At 43.4% G+C, this 21,688-nt stretch overlaps 1 protein-coding gene across 10 annotated transcripts; it reads right to left on the reverse strand.

The window, feature by feature from the left end:
- Nucleotides 1-3,787: 3,787 nt before the first annotated feature.
- On the reverse strand, nt 3,788-17,435 carry EPCIP (exosomal polycystin 1 interacting protein). 10 transcript variants are annotated; one of them, XR_011804474.1, is made up of 5 exons: nt 16,574-16,910; nt 8,624-8,672; nt 5,206-7,436; nt 5,045-5,112; nt 3,788-4,282 (listed from the first exon to the last, which is right to left on the reverse strand). XR_011804474.1 is itself a non-coding variant. In XM_038172924.2 (5 exons), exons 3-5 carry the CDS (start codon nt 7,373-7,375, stop codon nt 4,267-4,269), a joined length of 906 nt encoding a protein of 301 aa, XP_038028852.1. In that variant the 5' UTR covers nt 7,376-7,433; nt 8,624-8,672; nt 17,197-17,435; the 3' UTR covers nt 3,788-4,266. The 10 variants fall into 10 exon arrangements, 7 of the variants coding, with proteins under 7 accessions (XP_038028852.1, XP_038028851.1, XP_038028850.1 ...); XR_005262559.2 differs by having other exon boundaries at nt 3,788-4,289; XR_005262558.2 differs by having other exon boundaries at nt 3,788-4,598.
- Between the last annotated feature and the right edge of the window lie 4,253 nt (nt 17,436-21,688).

Consider the following 21,688-nt stretch of genomic DNA (forward strand, 5'->3'; position numbering starts at 1 on the left):
GGTGGTGGCTCTCCCAGCGCTAAATGGCGGAGTGTTTTGGGGCAGGGGGCTGTGGGTGCCTTGCACCTGGCTGGAAGAAAAAGCATAGGCTCGTTAGGGTGGGAAAAGCCCTCCAAGGTCATCTGGACTGTAATAAATGGCTCAGTCTTCAAAATAGGACTATAATCAAAGTTTGCAATTTATTAAAGGAATAGAGGTAAGCAAACAGCGCTGGGTGCGCCAGGAGTCTCTGCCCCACCAAGACGCACACCAGTTACATCAAGCAGCTGATTTTTATGCTCCTAGGCTAATACTACTTCTAAAAAACAAAAACAAAAACAGGGTTATTATAATTAGTTTCCAGAATCCAAACCCTCCTACTGGAGCGTACGTATCAGTCTCCGGTGGTCCCTCTGGGGGTCTCTCGTGCTGAAGGCTCATAGTCTTCCTCCCTCTTGTCCTTCTCCTTTGTCCAACTTGGCTGTATGTCAGAGACGTGTGCAACGTCCCCTGAAAGCTTTGTCTTTTAGTTGTTCTTCAGCTCTCCCCGTCTCCTTGATCTCCTGGCCAGATACCAGAGACTTGCATAGTGTCCCACGCAATAGTCATAATAGTTAGCAGTTATTCTGAACCCCCCCAGATGTCAGACTTCAAGGAAAAGCCTACAAATACATTTCCCTTCAAGCTCTCTATTGACACGAATTGCTAAAACTTTCCTTTGCAAGATACAAGAATTACATACATTAACCACTCTGTTTTTCTAAGACTTGTGGTTATACAAGGGTATGTAAGACAGAAGGTCACATTCATCACACCATGAGGCCCTAGCATTGTTCCAGACTGATATGAATCAGATGAACATATCTCACATGGTCCAACCATCACCCTACCAACAGCATCACCCACTAAACCACGTCCCTAAGCATCATGTCCAGCCTTTCCTGATGAATGATGGCAGACGCTAACAGATCATTGACCTCTTTCAAAACAGGTCTTTCAAGTACAGGTGTTGGAAACTTGCCATATTTCATCCTTCCCACACTACTGAGACCATACCCAGCAACCGCTTTTCGCCAAGCACTGGTGGAGCCTGCACAGGAGGAGGTGCAGCAGGCCTGGCTGCCATCCTGCAGCCTCTCCCTGCTGTGCAAAGCACTGCCCTGTTTTTGTGCTGCTGTCGGTCCACGTTGGCTTCCTAAAGTTACAGGGGAATTACTAGTTGGAAGGAAAACTGCAGCTTCCATGTCCATTTCTTTTTTCTGATATGAAAAAAATGATCTCAGTTTCCATTCATTGGGATGTCCAATAATTATACACCAAGACTAAAGACTGGCACATACAAAAGCATTGTGTGTATAAATATTAGTCACTGTACATACATGGTGAAACATCACAGGCTGCTGGTTCTTGACCTGATGCTAAGATTTAGAGGGTGGATGAATGTAGGTGTCTTACACTGGCATTTAAAAACAGATTCACTAAATCACATAATTGTTTCTGCTGTGTGAGACTTAAAGTAGTGCTGCAGGTAGTTCATGTGCAGACAAAGGAAACCACCAACTGAACTAATAAAGCTCACCATGTATACTTACATACTTTGTTTTGTATTTTGTGCTTTCCATTGCTCTGAAGAAATGCTGTAAGCCTCTGAATGGCAAAACCACATAAAATTTAGATTGGGAGAATCAGGTTTTTAGTATCTGTTGGAGAAGAATGGGTGAACTGCAAAGATCAGTGCAATATTGGTGCTGCAAATTTCTGCTGGTCATGTAACTGAGAGGATGTTTTTTTCCTGATTCCAGGAAAATCTCTGAAGTGATTATTTGTGTACAAGAGTAAGATGTCTTTTACACGATCCTTACTCAAAACACTGCTGTGGCAAAATTAAATGAAACTTTAATTTGCACCTTTAGAAAGCATATACATTTATTAATGTCGTGATTTCTTCCCAGCAAGGCCAGAATACACATACCCTCAGTTACAGCTGCATGTGTGGATTTCAAAAAGTCACCTCAGCAAAGCATTGCTGTCATGGCAAAGTACTGTATTACTGTGCTATTCAGCACATTTTTTGCTAGAGGGCAGCAAAGCATCACTTAGTGAATTCACGGAAGGTGATTTAGGCTTGATTTTAACAATTTTTTAACAGAGGGTTGAGAACATCTAGAAAACAATATAATTATGTGTCAACATTTTTTTTTTTTTTTTTTTTTTTTTTATCATTTGTGAGGGCAATGTTAGTACTCTTGCTCAGATTGTTAAAGGATGAGATTCCTGGACAGCCAGTAAGGCTTACTTGTCTCTGTAATACACACCAAGCATGTACATGCTCAGAATGACACCCCTGTTCCCAACCTCTGTCAGTTCGGCTTCAGTTCCTAACTATGTTGTAACTTGTGGCAAAATTGTGAGCGGGATCACTACAAACGTTTTTGATTTGGGGAGAAGGCTTACAGTTTATTTCTAAGGTGCTGACAAATTAAAACCATCTTTACAATAGCTGATTTAATAGCTCTCTGAGTTAAATCGAGTTCAGTCCCCATTCTTCAAACATCCATGTGCTTAAATCTGTTCGTTTGCAATTGCAAAAGACCCAATTACTTCACTAGTTAATACATGCTTGATTTCGATGAGAAAGCTCGCAGTAATGAAGTTATACATGTATTTAAGTAGTCTGAAAAATTGTGTTGTGTTACCTATCAAAACCACTCCATCATAAATGACAGTTATAGGAAAGACTTAGCTTAAAGTTGCTGAAGCAAACTCATAGGTTCCTCTGAATCTTACTAACTGTTCCACTCAGAACATGTATTTTATCCTAGATCAAGAGAAAAAAATATTATTTAAATCCTTTGCTGGCAATGCAAGACTTAGGAGTTGCTATTCCAAATCCTTTATTTTATTATAGGTATTGATCCCTGCCTTAATCATATCTCATAGAATGTGAATGCTGCAGACATGGGCAAGGAGAGGTCTTCTGACTATCTATGCTGCCCTGACATTCGTTTTTCAGGGGATGGCAATCTTTTTCCCACAGTGCCCTTGAAAATTGTTTGCTACCTGTCTGCCTGAAGCCTTGTCTCCCTTATCAGATGAGAGTTGCACAAGGGGGGATTCTCCTTTTTTTCAGAGGGGAGAGTTTACCATTACCATAAAAGATGAGGTCAAGTTCCCCACATTTGGGGAAATTGCAGGAGCCAGCACACCTAAAGATGCAGACTTTTTCCCCTTCCTTTCCCTTCCCTTCCCTTCCCTTCCCTTCCCTTCCCTTCCCTTCCCTTCCCTTCCCTTCCCTTCCCTTCCCTTCCCTTCCCTTCCCTTCCCTTCCCTTCCCTTCCCTTCCCTTCCCTTCCCTTCCCTTCCCTTCCCTTCCCTTCCCTTCCCTTCCCTTCCCTTCCCTTCCCTTCCCTTCCCTTCCCTTCCCTTCCCTTCCCTTCCCTTCCCTTCCCTTCCCTTCCCTTCCCTTCCCTCGTCATCTCCTCCTCTCCCTCTCTGCCCGTGCTCCCTGTGGGGTCCCTCCCATGGGATGCCATCCTTCCCCAACTGAGCCTGCAGGGGCTGCCCACAGGCAGCAGCTCTTCAAGCACTGCTCCCATACGGCTCTGTCCCATGGGGTCCATCCCCCAGGAGCAAACTGCTCCAGCACGGGTCCCCCACGGGTGGGCGGCAGCTCCCCCCAGACCCCCTGCTCCTGCTCTGCAGTCTGCAGCTCCAGCCCGGAGAAGCAGTGCACGTGGGCCTGCTTCTCCAGCCCATCCAGGTCCCTTTGAATGAAGAGCATTGGGTGAAGAAAGGAGGAGTGTCAGGCTGGCATGCATTAGAACTTTATTGAAGAAGACTCATGAAAAGGAAGGAGCACAAACAGAAGGGCCCTGGGCAGAAGTGCAAGCATAGTGACCATCAGCAGCTATGTATTTTGTGCAGAAGATATTCCCGGAGCATGGAGATCAGCGCATGGTCTGATCTCGGAGCATGATGAGCTCAGTCCGTGAAGTGGCTTGCAAGGCATTGTTAGCTGCTGTCGAGGGTGTTGATGTGGGTCCTTAGCAGCGGTAGCAGGCTCTTCTGCCAGAGAAGCATCCCAGGCCTCCAAAGAGAGAAGTTAAAATTCAAAACACCAAAGAGGATGAGGTTACCAGCTCAACTGATTCAGTCTGTGCCAGTAAGGAAGAAGTACCCAGTCCATCAGCTGATGAGATGACAGCATACATGTACGTGCAGTCACCTGCTAGCAGTGAAGAACCAGATTCCACCACAGACCCTGTTCACATATTGCAGACTTTATCACTAGCTGATGACAAACCTGTAGACTTGACAAATAAAAAAAGAAAGTGATTCAGAGTGTTCAGAGTCAAGACAAGAAAACAAAATCATCTCATTTGGTTTTGGCAGTAGTTCAGACTTGTCATTTGCTGATCTGGCTTCCAAAAACTCTGGAGACTTTGCTTTTGGCTCAAAAGATAAAGACTTCAAATGCGTGAATACTGGAGCAACTGTGTTTGGAGCACAGAAAACCAGTAAAGCAGATGAAGACGAAAGTGGTAGCGATGATGAAGTGGTGCATAGTGATGATATCCATTTTGATCCAGTTGTGTCCTTACCAGAGGTGAAGGTAAAATCTGGAGAAGAAGATTAAGAAATTATTTTTAAAGATTTGAGCCAGAATTGAAATCACTGAGCCAGTAGTGGAAGGAGCGTGGTGTTGGAGATGTAAAGATCCTCTTCCTTACACAGAAGAAATATTATAGAGTCTTAATGAGAAGAGACCAAGTTCTTAAAGTGTGTGCAAGCCACGTTATCACCAAAGAAATTAACTTAGTACCATCTCATACATCAAATAGTGCTTAAATTTGGACAGCCATGGATTATGCAGATGGTGAAGTAAAAGTAGAATATATTGCAGTCAGATTTAAAAGTCAAGAAATTGCTAATTCTTTCAAGAAGATATTCGAAGAAAGCCAGCAAAGTTTATCAAAACTGCAGAAGGGACAATGACCTCTACCAGCAGGACTGTCAAAGGACACCAACCCCATTGTGTATTTTGAAGTTTCTGCTGATGACAAACCTTTAGGACATGTAACCACGGAGCTGTTTTCAAATATTGTCCCTCGAACAGCTGAAACTTTCAGGGCCCTGTGAACAGGAAAGAAAGTATTTGGACTGAAGAACACCAAATTTAACAGAATAGTTACTGACTTTGCGTGTCAGGGAGGTGACATAACTGACCATGATGGAAAAGGTGGACGGTCAATTTATGGAGATGCATTTGAAGATGAGAACTTTGAGGTGTTGCAGACTTCTGTCAAGGGTGTTGGCATTGGTCGTTAGCAGGAGTAGCAGGTTATTCTGCCATTGAAGCAGCGGGCGTGTGGAGAAATAGGCCTGGTGGGGTGGCTGAAGGAGGGGAGCGGGGGTCAGGCTCACCTTGTTGGGCACAGGGGAGAAAGGATTGGGAGGAGTGTGTGAGGGTGAGAGGCGCAGGGCTGGCTTTCACCCTGGTCCTCAGGTGCCAGCCTATGCGCATGACAGCATTTGGCAGGAGCTGCTCGTACATGCCAAAGCTGATCGAGTAATGAGGTGGGGTGTGCTGTCCCCACAATGCTCCATCTTCATTTCCTCCTGCTGAGGGTGTTGGAAGTGGCGGAGCATTTCAAGTGAGAGCATTACAGACCAAGGTCTAGTTCCTGAAGGTTCTTCCCGAAGGTTCATTAAACGGCCGGTAGAGGATGCATCCAAAGCATGGGAGAGGTGCTTTGTCACCAGTGAGGTCATGCTTTGGCACTCATGAGGTGTGGTTGGTGGCTCTGTGGCAAGGGGACAAGGCCAGTAAATGTAGGGAAGGGATTATTCCCCTCACTATACTGCATACAGAGTGCTACATGAAGTTTTGTCCACCCCCTGTACAAGAAAACTGTTGGTCAACTGGAGTGAGCCCAGTGGAGAGCCACCAAGATAGTCAGGGGCTGGAGCACGTCGCTGTGAGAAAAGTGTGAGGGAACGGGGCTTGCTCGGCCTGGAGAGGGGAAGGCTGAGGGGGCCGCAGTTGCAGCCTCTCTACGTGGAGGAAGAGCTCTCTGAGAAGATGGAGCCAGCCTCTTTGTTGAGGTACAAGGTGGGAGAACAAGCAGTGGTTACAAACTGAAACAGTGGAGGTACTGACTTAAAATGTGAAAAAAAATAAAATAAAATTCCTCATGAGTTCAGGCAGACAGAGAAGCCTTTGCCCAGCGAGGCCACGCAGGCTCCCTCCTCAGGGTTTTTCAGGACCTGCCTGGAGAAAGCCCCAAGAACCTGGTCTGGTCGCAGAGCTGGCCCTGATTTGGGCAGGGTGGGGCTGGCTGGAGACCTCCTGAGCTGCTGTCCAACCTGAGTGATTCTCTGGGAAGCTCAGGCTGATCTACAGCTGGAGGTATGCAACTATGTTTTCTTCTGAGGCAGAACCCTAAAATAAAATTTATCAGGAGATTTCTGTTCTTAGCTTACAGCATATAAGAAGAATTAGTAGTGATGTCTTCCCGTTGTTTCATGTTTTCTTCTTTATGGAAGTGTTTACTAAATTAGTCTGATGAGTCTGTCTTACTTTAAATTCCTCCTTGTAGAGTACACAGTCAAAACTGCCCATCCCATAATGGCTCCTTCTGGCCAAAGCAAAGAGAAGTCCCATCTCTCTCTTTGAGTTTTGCCATGCCTGTGGCTACTGATTGTGTCAAAAAAAAACTCAGTAAATGAACGTTACAACATAGCTCTTGTTGTCTGAGGTTGAGAAAACATCAGAGTACAGCAGGCTGGGAAAATGCTCTGTGATACTAGAGACATTTTCCACGCTGTACGACTTCAGCAAAGAGTATCCATTGAAAAGAGAGGTATCCAGGAAAGAAATGTATACTAACATTTGCCTGTCTTTGTTGTGCATCGCAAGGAAGTCCTCTTTTTCATGGTTGCTGCTACTGGAGATGGTTACACTCTGCTCTGGAAATTGTCCCTTGACCTTGTTTTTCACCCGGAGCTTTCGCAGTCCCCAAATGGTCAAGTATTCTGTCGGGAGAGGAGCAGTGCCACAGAAGGAGAGCTTCAAGTCACACACCCTTGTGAAGTTGAGGAGCATCTCCAGCACGGAGGTGTCTGTGAACCAAATGGTCAGGTCACTATTGTAGTTAGTTTTTTCCATGGTAGAAGGCAGCACCGTTCTGCAGTTGCACATCAAGTTTGCCAGGTTGTAATCACAGTCACGGATATCCGCCAAGCAGCTGCAGTTCCGAATTATGCTTTCCTTGGTGAAAATTAGCGTATGGTTCTTCTGACTTCTCAAGAAACTGTCAGCAATGTGTATGCCAAGGAAGCCAGCCAAAAAGAGAGATGGCCAAAAAGAGAAAGTGGAGAAGGCTATCGGCTTCATTAGTCTTGGTGCCAAACTGCCAAGCGTCTTCTTCTTTTACCCAGTCTCTTGTCTTTACCTACTGAGGAAAAACAATTTCTTTATTATTCTGAAGACCACTCAACAGTTAACATTACTTTTGCATTACTTTTGTGCTTTCTTTCTCTGCTTCCCCCCTTCATTTAACCCAGCAAAGCATGGTAGCACCCCCAGAAATGTTCATGGCCAATCAAGCAAGTTTCCATCCCAGAAATGCTCCACCTCAAATGGCTGGAGCAGGTTTGGTGGGGACTCTTGGATTCTCAGCTACCAGCTTTTCATAGCAGGGTCAGATCTTGGGTTCTCCCGGCATGTTATTAAATGATGGTGCAAGCAATTATGAAGGATATCATTTCTCAACAAAAATCATTAGATGTTGGAAAGTTTGTCTGATTTGACTGCAATTATTTTGAAGCACAAAGAGACATTAGAGACACATTTTGACCACAGGAAGCCTAATGAAGGCAACAGTAGGGCATGTACTGGGCACAATTTTGTCCTTGGAATGTGAAAAGAAGGTTGCTCCATGTCCAGAATGTGTGTGCAGCACCTCAGAAAACATGCCAATGCAACTACAGTTTGGTGAAAAATAATGGATAAACAGGAAAACAATACTATTTATAATAAAAATGTGAATTGGTTTGGTAAAATATATAATCTACCATCATTAGACAATGAAATCTTCTGCTATAAGCTTAATCATAATTTAATAGAAAATTAAGGGAAAATGTATGATTGAGATCTAAATGTTTTAAGCTCAGTCAGTCCTTCCTGAAAATTCAAGTGAAAGTGTTCTTTGACTAATATAAATTAAATATATATAAATGTATTTTGGTTGAATAGTGTGTGTCCTATTTTCTCACATTTCTCACTTATAGAGGACATAGTCCTTTAGCTGACCTTTTTTCTTCAAGTTCAGCCTCCTGACAATGAATCTACAGAAACTGTGATGGTTTGCAAATGACTAGAAGTTTGACATCTGTGGGAAAAGGTAGAAAAGGGAAAGTTGTGTGCACATGTTGGGTGGGAAATAGTCACATAAGAAGTGGTGGGCTCTGGGCTGGATTCATTTCCAAGAATGAGATGTTTATGATATACAGGACCATGAAAACATTAGCTCAGTGTTTAATAGCAATGGAAAAGTAATTAAATTGTTAAGAAGTTGGAAATGAATGGAGAAAAGGAGGCACTGCTGTTGAGCTACTGCATAAATCCTTTGCTCATACTTGCCTGCTGTGTGCAGTTTGGATCCCAGTGTCTCAGAAAGGGTATCACAGACCTAGAGTTTGGAGAAGAGCAAGCACAATGAGATATGGAAGGGCTTCTCTTTAAGTAAAGTGGAACTAATGAGGTAGGACTCTAGACAGGAAAAGGGATGGTTGAGGGAGGATATGGTGGTGATCTGTAACAGCACAAATAGCATGGAGACTGTGTAAAGATCAGTTGTTCACTGATTTTTTGAATTACAAGAGCAAAACATCTCAAATAACCCCAATAAGGTCACACCTGGCTTGTTAATCCTTGGCAAAGGATGCTGGTGGTACTAAAAGTTTACACAAACTCGAGGCAGGACTAGATAAGTTCAGAGAAGAGAAGACCACTGAGGCTGTCATGCATACAGACAACACACTTATCGCAGATTGTGGAAATCCTTGCCTGTAAAACAGTTGGAGGCTAAGAAAGTTATAGCAGTAGGTATTGTGTGTTGTCTTCCCATCTGAAATCTCACCTGCGTGACTTCTTACAGCTGCATTTGGAGATGGCTACTTGACTAGATGGATCTTTGGTCCGACAGATTATGCCTATTCTTACACAAGATTTCTATAGTGTAAAAGTAAACAAACTAACTCAAACACGATTTAATTTTGTATGTACTGCCTGAATTTGGCATGTTGTTTTCTTAAACAGAGGTTACAGACATCTTAATGTTCAAATCAAATATTTAACCCATGTTCCCCAGGCTTATTGTGGAACATACCAGAAATACCAATCCAACTGTTGGATAATGTTTAACTTCAAAGGTCAGGTGCACACAAGCAGTGACTGTTCTGGTATCCTTAATGCTATATGAATTTGGTCTTTGGTATCTAAGCATTTAATCATGCATTACATTGAAAATCCTGTCTACTAGAACTTCACATTGTGTTTATTTGCTCAGCTCTTCAGCTTTGGTTAACAGTTGTGATAAAATAAATAACAAATTTGTATTATCACCACTGTTTCACAAGTCAATTAAATTACTTGGATTTATTTGTTTTGTATTTGCAAGAATCCCTAAGCAATGTTAGCAGTATGAATATGAACTAAGTAAAAGAGATTTTTACTGAAGACTCAGCAGTTTTGCATTTCAAATTCCCACCTATGTTGAAAGGGGTGATGTTTTTTCCACCAAAATGTGAGAATTTAGCAGTGATAAAATATCAGAAATGAAATAATTTGCTGAATCCTCATTAGTTCTAGCTCTTGGTTCCTTTCCATTTTGTTGTTGTTATTGTTATTGACTTTCTTCACTAACTAAAGAGTAGAGAAAGTTCTCTAATGTCTTACAGCCAACAAAAGAAGTCTCTTAAAAGTTTAGATGTGCTGATAGCATTTGGACTCTGTTCATCAAAATCCAAATGAAATTCTAAATCTTGGCATTCCAGGAAATGCTGTCTCCAGAAACTCTTGCTATCTTCTTATGGTCCCTCCAACTACTCCTATCAATTATTATTTTTATTATTATTTTGTATTTGGTTTCTGTGTGGCTTTGGTGAGCGCTATGCAAGCAATGAAATATATGATGCAGTTTGTCCGTCTGTGAAATGTCAAAAGGACCTGGAATGTACCTTTACTAAGGCTACAAATTATCTACAGGGAAAAAAAAAAAAAAAAAAAAAAAAAAAAAAAAGTGCATTATATGTCTCTTACCCAAATTACTTTATTGTCTGAACTGGTTAAGGCTTGGGAAAGGCTTGGTTTTAATTTTTGGTGGGAGGTGGCAGCCCTTTAAGGAACTAGTATCTTAAAATATAGATGAAATTTAAATGCACTAACTTGATGGTTCTTACTCCGAGTTGTATCTTGTTGAATTTTCACTGCTGTCACAGTGCTGCTAGAAAGCAGGGGCCACAGCTTCGCAAGACATTCTTTTCACTGAAAGCCTGAGAGACAAGTCTATAACTTGTCTCTGTAGAGAGAGGCTCAGAAAAGCCTGAGTCTCAGAAAGGTGAATGTGAAGCAAAAATCACAGCCTTTTAGGAGAGGTGTGGGAGCTGAGGGACAGGAATTTGACATGACATGACGTGGGGAAAAGAAGGAGGATCAAAGAAGAGCATGGGTCTGAAAAACAGGGCTAATTTTGGTGAGGCCTCTCTTTCCTCCAGTTAGTCAACAGCACCTCTCAATTTAGTATCATCAACAGACTTGCTGAGGATGCACTCCACTCCTGCAGATCATTGATAAAAATGTTAAACAGGACTGGTCCTAGAACTGAGTCCTGTCTGAGCACTGCCTGTGCTCCTGAGTCCTTCTGTTGTCTCCCCCAGGGCCCTGACAGACCTCAGGCTACCTGTAGCCATGTTGTCAGTACCCACTGGGAAGAGGAGGAGTGGGCACTAGTCGGAGGGCTGTATTATGCTTGAAAGCTTCCTGGTATCTGCCCTGATCTGAGCCCTGGGGAGGCAGCAAACTTCTCTGTGTATGGGACCTGGAGTGCAGATGGAGCCCCTGTTCCCTGAGGAGGGAGCCAACTCCGACTTCAGCTTCTGCCATTTCTTCACAGTGTGGGTCCTGGAGCTGCGTGTGCTGTGAGGCCTTGAACTTGCCTCCACTCCTCGGTGCCCCTCACGCTGCTGCCTTTATCCTGATGCCGATCAGGTGCCAGGCCGGCTTCAGTACTTGCCGTGCCGGGTTGGCACGTGAGTGCCTGTGAGGGCAGAGCATGGCCCCACTGATCCATCACCTCCATACACACAGGGTGCCCAGCCTTGGGGTGCTGGGGCTCAGGGACCCCCTCAGACACCTCCTGAGCCTCATGATCTGCTCAGCACTTGGCATCTGCTGCTGCCATTAAGAGTGAAGTAAAATTATGTAAGCGTTTTTGAGCTTATCATTTTATACTAGCAGACTGCTGAACTCAAGAAAATAGAGTGGTATTTCACATCTAAACTCAGCAAACGATCAGGATGTTCTTCCCTCACAAGTCAGCAAACAAAATCTACCTGCTTTCACATGCCTGTTCTGGTGTCAAGCATAACTCGGTGGTCTACAGAAGCTTGAATTAAGAAGGAGCTGGGCTGCATTTTATTTACATGTAACTGTTCAGTTCAGCTGTTTTAATAAGCTGTTCTTGTCCAACCTCATACCTGATGTCTTTGCAAGTGGCTAGGACAATTAAAATGGTGACAGATTTTCATATAAGAAATGATTGAACTTGTTCATTAAGCAGTTGCAGTGAGCTGACTGATAAATTCATTTTGACGAACACAGACTGGCTCTGTAGCCTAAGCATGGCGTATGCTATAGGACTTCTGTGCTACTGCTGGAGGTTTGGTTTTGACTTTCAAGTAACAGTCTAGAGCTCTGCTGAGCTTCAAGATGATGTCCAGCAGCAGTAGTACCACCATGGGTTCATCTGTTTGTCCAATGCAGCAAAAAGACGGTCTGTCCAGACTGTCGGTGGTTTATTGAACACTATCCCTTTGAACAACATAGTTTATGCATGGCAGCTTTGATTGTAACATCCCAAACGACCATGTTTCAAATGAGGGGTAGGAAAAACAAACAAACAACAACAACAAAAAAAAACAGGTAGGCGGGATATAATAAAAAACCTTTCACCCAACTGCACGGATACTTCTTCTAAGTTAGTCTCATACAGTCAGCTGACAAATAGTGTTTTGAAATGATGTGCTGTTATGGAAATGTTTCTTTTTTATCAGTGACCGGTCATCTGCTTCAGCTGCCACCTCCAACAAATCCATCCCCTACTGAGGTGAATTGGATGAAATAAAGCCTACTTTCCTTCCCTTCACAACTTCACATAGTCTTGTTTTGGAAATATATTTAAAGTAGGAAAAACACTAGCAGGTAAATAGCTGCTGAGTTATACCACCCACACCGCCTTGCCATCCAGACTGACACAGTGGTAGCATTTAGGAATGAAGTGAAAAATTAAATCAGCATACAAGAATAAGCCAGTGCCTCAACTAGCATTTAGAGTGCATTGCCCCAGAGGTCTTTATGCCTGTTTTTTCTCCTACAGAGTGACCCAACTTCACTAAGCACTCGCAGAGTACCACTATGCCATGGGAATTACTGGTGGTTGGTCCAGTTCTCCTCTAAACAGCTGGCTGTTTCCCTGTGGTTATCTGCCAATCCCAGCATTAAAACTTCTCAAAAAGTTTTTGAAGTGCAGATTTTGGTTTCAGTGTACTGAAGAGATACCTCAAGTTGGGTATCAGAAGAGAAAGACTCAGCAATTACAAAAAAAAAGTACTGGTCAAACCTTTACCACCTCAGGTGCTTCCTGGGAAATTGAGAGGTGGAAGTAGGATATATTCAAGATCAAGATATTCTTAATCATTCTGAAGAAGTTAATCATCAAGAAGGCTTGGCGATTGGTATCATCTTCTTGAGTTTCGTCAGGTATTTGAGTTTTCTGAAGCCCACAGTCAGCTACCATACTCTGCTTTAGATAAGTCTTCCCTGACACTGAGGGGAAACTCCTTCACCAGCCCAGATTTTAGGGCTTTTTGTGATAACCAGATCTGTAGAGTTGATTACTTGGAGAAGAGGGAAGAAAGCTCAGCACTAAACGCCAAGTGCAACTACCTAACAACTACATAAATCCATAGTAAAACATGCCTAGGAGTACCTGGACACAGCACCTAACTCACAGAGCACAGCCAGGGAAATAATGCATGGTGCCCCCACCCCAGAGCACGGACTCAGCTGATACAGGTGGATAGCATGGCAGCCTATATATTCAGTAATTAATTCTTCTTTCCATGCAAAAACTGGAGGAAAACTAGAGCCTGGATCAATCCTGGCCATGGTTGGGAAGGCAGGGCTGTCCTCAAGCTGGGGTGTCTGCTCTGGGGACGGGACCAGAGGGGCTAAGTGCTCTGTTCACAGCATCCTGCTTAGTGGCAACCACAGGCTGTGATGGTTTTAGGGAAGTTTCATGTGCTGGAGATAGCAGTAACCTGTTTCTGAAAAAAAAAAAAAAAAAAAAGCACCCCATTTTTGAGCAATCTAAATACAGTTAGTCATTTGTTCATTTTTACCCTGAGTGGGGGGTCTTTTAAGTGAAAATTGGATTAGATATAGATACCAGCAGAAAACGGTTCTGGTGTGACTGCTTGAGCTATGAATGTTTTACTTGTGCATCCTCTTTCCAGCTTTGAAACCCCTATTTTATAGCATGTTATCCCAAAAGTTTTCTGGCACAAGATTCCAACCCCCCTCAATTTTCCTCATAGGTTTTAAGAGCTCAGGGAGATTTCCAATGCTTATTTAGTAATAGTGTCATTACAGGTTTCTGAATTTGCTTTGATCATTCCAGTAATTTTTTTATTTTTATTTTTTGCTAATTGCAGATCTGTGTATGAAGAAAACTGCAAAAAAGCAATAAAAAGCCTTTGACTGTTGTGTGAGAATGCTACTGTCTCAAGAAAAGTTAATCCTATTCAATGGAAGTCCCGAGCCTATACAATTAATTTCTTCACAGGGTGCTTTCTTCCATTCACTATTCAGAAAAAAAAACTAATTAAAATCCCTCATTGATCACTTGTGTTAACATGTGCCTATGTGAAAGTGCTGTATTAAGCAACTTATTTAAGAGCTTAAATCCATATAATCTTGTGCAGCTTGGGTAACGTACACAGGATGAATACCAAAACCACCCAATTTAAACCAAAATAACATGAAAGGCTGGACAAAGCCAAAAGCATTTATAAGGGGAGCAATGAGGACTGCCTCCTTCTTTTCCTGTGCACATGCAGGTATGGGAGAGACAGGTAAAAATATGTGGTACTTCACAGCAGAGGTGGGAGCAAGGAGGTGGGCAGGATGCTGCATTCACCTGCCACACAGGAGCTTTGGAGAAGAGCGTGATCTCATTACACTGAGGAGCAAAGTGTGCTCTGAGCTTTCATCCATCTTTTTCTGTGCTTTTTAACACTGATCTAACCTGAAAAATGTTTTTGGAAAAAAAAAAAGGTGGCTCTAAAGAATGCTCAGGGCTGCCATTTGATGGCTGTGTTCTCCTCCTGCTGTGACAAAACACTGGGAGTTTTTGAAGTGCAATTTTCTCTTTGAAATAATAAATTGAATACTTCTATTATTATTATTATTATTATTATTATTATTATTATTCAAAGATAGCACTAGCAATTTGCTTGGCAGTCTATTGGATCTTCTGGAAATAACTTTTATTGTTAAATTGTAACTGAACAAAATAGGAGCTCTGGTTTGCAGAGAGGAAGGGTGAGGTCAGCTCCTAAAATCTACTGAACCAAGCAGGTGTTATGACAGGAGGGACACTACTGGAAAATTGAAATGACTGTGCAAAATGAATAAAAGATTCGGACTCCTAGTAAGTCTAGTCAGAGTATTCACGTCTAAGAAGCCACGTTATCTCACCAGAAGGCCCTAGGGAGGCTTAGGCCTTGAGGCAAACAAAATGCCTTTTGACTCAGTGGGAGTTTCAGGAGTTCCCCAAGCATGCTGTTGGCACAGGGAGGTATTTGTTTAAACAATTACTGTGTTTAGTTATGCCACAGATAAATACAGGAAAATAAGTTGGTGATAAAAGCTAATATTGTACACACTCCCAGACTGCAGCATGAGCCGTGCTTGCTGCTGATAACTCGAAAATTACTTCCTCATTGTCGTTAGGCTGAGCAGCCAGTGCTGCTGCGGTGGTGTTGTCATGTGTAGCGGAGCAAATTCCTAACTAGCAATGATAAAAATGCAAGATAAGAACAGCCGTACTACTGTATGAAACATGAACAACACACTGACCCTTGGAAATCCTGGGCAACCAGCTCTAGGTGGCCCTGCTTGGACCAGAGGACCTCCAAAGAATGATAGAAATTTCAGATTCTTTCTGCTGCTGTCTAACTGCAGCTCCAGTCTGTTGGCTGCCTGATATTTCTCGGCAGTGACTCCTACTGCTTTCCACTAGTGGGACTGTCAGCAGTTTGAACGCTTGTCCTGATGCTTGTGAGAGACTCCTCTATGAAAGAGGGGCAAGGAAACAAAACCAAGCTCTGGCTTTGCGCTAAAGAGAAACCATAGAGTAAGTGGATATATGTTACAGTGTGAAAAGAGCTCACTTCTACTTTAAATCAAGTATTAACATTTCCCAGCATCTTCCTGGCTCAATTCTTGAATGACCTATTCTTTTTCCTTCCAATGGGCTCATTTTAATTATTTTTATTAAAGAGAAGCCTTAACAAAGACAATTTCCTTCGGTACTGGTGCTGACTCTGAATGCATTAAATACACGTAAGCTACAATGTCAGGGCTTTTGTGCTTATTGTGATCAAAAGACTGATTTTTCAAAAAGAAGTGTATACACATACTTAAAGAATAAATTTGTATGCTCATGAATGTAATTTTCGTTAAACTAGTCATTTTGTAATTGTAAGATATGAACCATCAAATTTCCGTTTATTCCTCTGTCCACAGGAGGGAAATCAGGTGTTCCAAGGGTGGATGATCAACACTGTCTGAGCACCAGAGTTGTCACCAGTGAATCAAGCTGAGTACTTCAACACTGAAGCATATGAACATTAAATTCAAAACCACTTTTTAAAATTCTCCAGGTTTTGTGTCAAACCAACTACTTCCTGGAGCAAAGGTGTGTGAACATTAGGGAAGAGATCTTGAGTGCAGCTTTTTGGCTTTACTATGTTCAAATGTTCTTTCTAACCTAACCTGCAAAAAAGTTCAAGTTAAGCATTACACTAAATTAAAGATTTACCAAAGCCCACAAAGTTTAACTTAATTCATTAATGGAAATTGTGTATGAAGTATATATTAATACTTTATTTTCTTTTGCTCAAATCTCAAACCAGAGAAAAAAAAGAGGTGAGAAAGAGGTGAGAAAAGAAAAGCAGCATGTTAGAAAGCTTTTAAGAAATGCTAATTGTCGTTAAGCAGATGGAGACTGAAACCCTAGAGCAGGATTACCTGGTGCCAGGTGTCTCGGTTCCCCTTCACGCTGTCGGATAGTGCATGGTGTCACTGCCAGGAGACTCCAGAGCCATGTAGTGACAACGTGATTGTTTTGATTTGTACTTACTGTGTTGCTGGCCTGATTTATAAATTAAAGGTAGAATAAAACACAGATCCTAGATACTTTTTCCGTGATCCTCCTCCGTAGGTGCTTTTCTCAGGCAGTCTTAACAGAAGGCACAAGACAACTCTTCTCCACTGGAATAATTCACAGCATTACTTCTGCTGCCTTTAGCTGAATGACTTGCCTAAAGAAGCGTTTGCAAGATGGACTAAAACCTTTCCACAGATCTTTCAGGTTATTATTCATAGAGCTATTAATTATTACCTTGAGCATACGGGTACAGCGTATAAACAATTGCAACATGTCCAAGACAAACTTTGCCTAATCTGTTATTTCCCCATGATTACAAAACAACAAATCTGAAACAAAAATACCTGCCAGGAGGAAAGAGTCAGTGGTGAGGAAATAACTGTGCTGTGAGAGAAATGGCCTCAGTCATTAATACACAAGCTATGAAGTGCACCCCTGTTATTTACCACCCCCTTTTTAAGACAAAACAGAGGCAGCGACTTACCCTTTCTCTGTGTGCCAGCAGTGTCCGTCAGCGTGCTGCAGCCCTCCTGGAGGCAGTGATGCTTGGCGCTGGGGTTAATCTGCAGGGCAGGCAGGGACGCCTCCAGCTCTCCCACTCACTGCTCTTACATGTTCCCGTGGGGCCAGCAGCCCCCACGCCATTCCCTTGGCAGCCTGGAGAGAGGTGCAAGGTCTGCTGGTTTCATGCCACCACAACGGGGCCCTACCTGTCTTTGTTACCTCTGCTCCCACACCGCTCCCACGCCACCTAGTAGGGAGCAAGGACTGAGAATCCCTAGGAGGTTGTTTTTTTTTTTCTGTAAACAAAGCCAGACCTTTGCATGCCCAGGATCATTCTGGGAAGATGTTGTTACCTGAATCAGGTAGCTTGGTCAGAATTATTGAGAATTTTGGAAGCAGTGTTTTAGTTTCTGCCCTTCTCAATTTTATGCAGGTGCCTGGATTCACAAAATAGCCTTGCTCCATACCATCTTTACTTGGCTTCATGTTTTCCTGTAGGGCTAACACAAAGTGCCTTCAATCCTCCCTCAGTCCATTGGATGGAGTCAAGCAATTTAAGTCTGGCGCTGGCTGGCAGCCACTTCAACATCCTAGACACAGAAACCTGGGGCGGACAGCTGTATGTGCTTCCACTCTGAGGGCCTGTTACCACCAGGTTTGGAACAACTCTGAGTGACCTTCTTCAAAAGAAAGCATTATTGGTCACTTTACAGCACTAAATGTGAGAAAAGGTTAAAACCAATAGAGAGTCATCCAGTAACCTGACTGTATTTTTTTTTTCTTTCAATATATTATCTGGAACCACCAGTATGTCACAAGTGAATGATGCTTTTAGAACAATCACAGAATCACAGAATGGATTGGGCTGGAAGGGACCTTAAAGACCAACCAGTCCCAACCCCCTGCCATGGGCAGGGACACCTCCCAGCAGACCAGGCTGCCCAAAGCCCCATCCAGCCTGGCCTTGAGCACCTCCAGGGATGGGGCATCCACAGCTCCTCTGGGCAGCCTGTGCCAGTGCCTCACCACCCTCGTGGTAAAGAATTTCCTCCTTATATCTAACTTAAAACTACTCTTTCAGTTTAAAGCCATTAATCCTTGTCCTATCACTACACTCCCTGACAAAGAGTCTCTCCAGGAAAATGATAGGTTGTTAAGGCTGGCTCATCTTTCCTTTCCGCAGGGATAAATGCATCCTAGGCTCTTCCACTGTTACTGCTCAGGAGGGTACCACCAAGCAGGTAGATTCACAGCAATCCAAAGTCGCTCATCTGGGAAGGAACCTCAGGAGGTCTGCGGTCCAATCTCCTGCCCAAAGCAGTGCCAGCTCTGGCATCAGACTAGGCTCCTCAGGACTTTCTCTACTTAGCTCTTGAAAACCTGCAAAGATGGAGCCTGCACAACCCCTCTGGAGAGTCTGTTCCAGTGTTTGATCACTCTCATAGGGAGTTTTTTTCCCTTTATATAAAGTCAAATCCTTTCCTATTTCGCACCATCTCTTGTTCTCCCATTGTGCACCTCCATAACAAGGCTAACCCTTTGCTGATGACTTCGCCATAGATCCTACATCACCCTGTCCTAAGACAAGTTTCTAGACTTTACCAATATTCTGGCTGAAATCCACCGCAGCCTTTAGCCTTTGCTAAGCCATTGTTCTCTGTCTCCCTGCATCTAGTAGGCTCTCTGCAGTAGAAACATGCCATCTTTTCCACCCACGAGTAGCTCTCAGCTCAGCCAAGGTGCTACCACAAGCAAACACCAATCTCCATGGTATCGTAGTCCTTTAGACAGTAAGTTCTTCTCTTAGTTGGTAAGACTGCAATATGCTTGGCACTCCCACCCCTGACATTTTGTCCCTCACAACACTGCAGGATTGGACTCTAAACCTTTCATTGGTTCAGAGCCAGGCTGAGGGATGGATTTCAGCCTCGCCTGGGTTCAGCACTCTTTCATGGACTCACAAGTGAGCCAAGTGGCTTTAGTCCAAAAATGTTCCTGCTGCTGTCCAGCATCTCTCAGTACGTCATCATGGGTGATGGTAACGTGTTCCCAGCTGTGTGCAAAGCGGGCTGCCACAGAAGCACTTGCATAAGATAGCTGATAATTTTTGCCATTTGTCTTTGAAGGAAAGTAAATATGCCTTTTATCTATTCTGTGTATGTGTATACACATCCATAACTTCTTGAACCAGGAAACTATTTTGAGTTTCACGACTCCTCAGGGAGAATGTGAAGGTGTGACGTTGGGGTGCTCTCTCCCCTACTCCTGTGCATTCTTCTCCAGTGAATGTAAAGAGAAATCCTATAATGCACCAGAAATGCAGTGCCCTCAGGTCATTAAAAATAAGCAGCAATTCTGTAAGAGGTTAAATAGCACAGTGGGTTTATGGAAGAGTACATACATCCCTCAGTATGGACTAGCATCATATTCCATATGATGACATAGAGTAATAAACATGTACATTATGTATATATGTTACAACCGTATTAAAACTATAAGAAAACATGAATTAAATAATTATTTGGAGTGATAAATTAATGTTTGTGTTAACCATGAAGGTTGGTACTCACTGTTCAGTGTCAACCATAGAGTGACCGGGATATTTTGTCCTGATGTCAATGGATAAACACTTCTAAACAAACACCCAAACCCCACTTCCAGGCTTGGCAGCTACCAGTGCTCTTCTGAACCTGCTGGCAAGGACTGTGTACACAGAAGCGATATCATCTCCCCAGCTAAGGCTCGAGAAACCTGATGATAAACAGGAAAAGAAGCTATCTACTTGGTCACTTCCACCAGTCCACAGAGGAGCGTGTTGTCAGGTATGGCTGTAGTTTTTGTTGTGGAGATAGTCATGCACTGACTGCTGGACTAAAACCTCTGGCTGATGGCACCATTCAGGCACTTTGTGGTTATGCCTAAACTACGGCTGACGTGCAGCTCTACTATCATTGCTTTGTGAACATCATTGCACCTGAGCAGTGGGGTACAGACTCCCCATAAAGCTCAGTTCTCTGCAGCTCCTGCTGAATGCAGCCCCTTAAAGATCATTAAGAAAATTAGGCTGGTGGTGTTCAGTATTGTGCCAGGTCAACTCTGCCATTTGTCCATGTCCTTTGACAGTGGGAAGCTTGTACCTACCAGCTGCAGTCACAGCGCCCTGAGGGGAGGAGAAGGCCTGGACCCCATAGGCTCTGAACCAGTTCTACCAGTACCTATACTGCTAGTAACAAGCCCTGCCTAGGAGTAATGCCCTCAATAGCATGCTTTAAATTCTGGTTAGCCATGAGGTGGTCGGGTGGTTGGGCTTGATGGTCTTTGAAGGTCCCTTCCAACTGAGCTCTTCTCTTCTCTTCTCTTCTCTTCTCTTCTCTTCTCTTCTCTTCTCTTCTCTTCTCTTCTCTTCTCTTCTCTTCTCTTCTCTTCTCTTCTCTTCTCTTCTCTTCTCTTCTCTTCTCTTCTCTTCTCTTCTCTTCTCTTCTCTTCTCTTCTCTTCTCTTCTCTTCTCTTCTCTTCTCTTCTCTTCTCTTCTCTTCTCTTCTCTTCTCTTCTCTTCTCTTCTCTTCTCTTCTCTTCTCTTCTCTTCTCTTCTCTTCTCTTCTCTTCTCTTCTCTAGCTTGTTAGTAATAGGCAATAAATCTTACTATCTCCCTATGCTGAGTCTGTTTTGCCTGTCACGATAATTACTGTGCGATCTCCTCATCCTTATCTCAACCCTTGAGCCCTTTTCATTGTATTTTCTCCCCATTCCTCTTTGAGGAAGGGAGTGAGAGGATGGTTGTGGTGGAGCTCAGCTGCCCACCCGAGTAAAACCATCACAGAAGATTGCCAGCTTTTCTTACCATGCAAAAACACCAGAGAGGCAGGAGAAGCTCCTGTGCTGCAGACACGTCCCTGTGGTCTTCCTCAGGTACAGAGAGGTGGCCCTGCCACTGTGCCAAGCTGCACTGGGGGTGCAGCAGAAGGGGAAGGGACAGAGGGCAGAAAACATGCCAAATTTCAATTTCTAGTGGGCTTTTGCTTAGCTGGTGCAGGGTAAGGGCAGTGTGAGCCTGGCTTTGCCTGCAAAATGCTGTGCAGACATAGACACAGTTTGAAAAACCTGCTAAATTGTCAGGGCAGACATTGCAAAGATCTAAGCAGCAAATTAAGGAATTAGTGTAAATAGAGGGATTTCCAGTACCATGGGAGGAATTTATCTTTCGAGTAAATAACACACAGATGGGAGTGCAAATTTGAGGGAGAAAGCAATCAAAACTTCCAGTCAGCAAAAAGCTTCTAGCTAGGCTATGGTTTCCGAAGTAGATTTCTGCTCCTGTCTGTGTATCCTCCTTCAAGGATAACGAGTTACAGCAGCTAAAAACACCCCGTCCTGAGTTCACCTGTCCTTTCAACATTGCAGGGCAGGGCAGGCAGCAAAATAAGTGTGTGTACATTGAGATGTTTGCACCTGTAAACACATCTTAAGAGCC

This window comes from Anas platyrhynchos, chromosome 1, assembly GCF_047663525.1.
Source record: "Anas platyrhynchos isolate ZD024472 breed Pekin duck chromosome 1, IASCAAS_PekinDuck_T2T, whole genome shotgun sequence".
In the NCBI taxonomy this organism is placed as follows: domain Eukaryota; kingdom Metazoa; phylum Chordata; class Aves; order Anseriformes; family Anatidae; genus Anas; species Anas platyrhynchos.

Bases quoted from the DNA above. Each gene is read 5' to 3' on its own strand.
- EPCIP (XM_038172924.2), bottom strand. From the start codon at position 7,375: ATGAAGCCGATAGCCTTCTCCACTTTCTCTTTTTGGCCATCTCTCTTT. The intron at 5,113-6,869 runs GTTAGTATACAT...TCCTGTTCACAG, and splicing joins CACAACAAAGACAGGCAAAT to GGCCCTGAAAGTTTCAGCTG. The intron at 4,599-5,044 runs GTTTGTCATCAG...CTTCTTCTCCAG, and splicing joins CGTGGTTACATGTCCTAAAG to ATTTTACCTTCACCTCTGGT.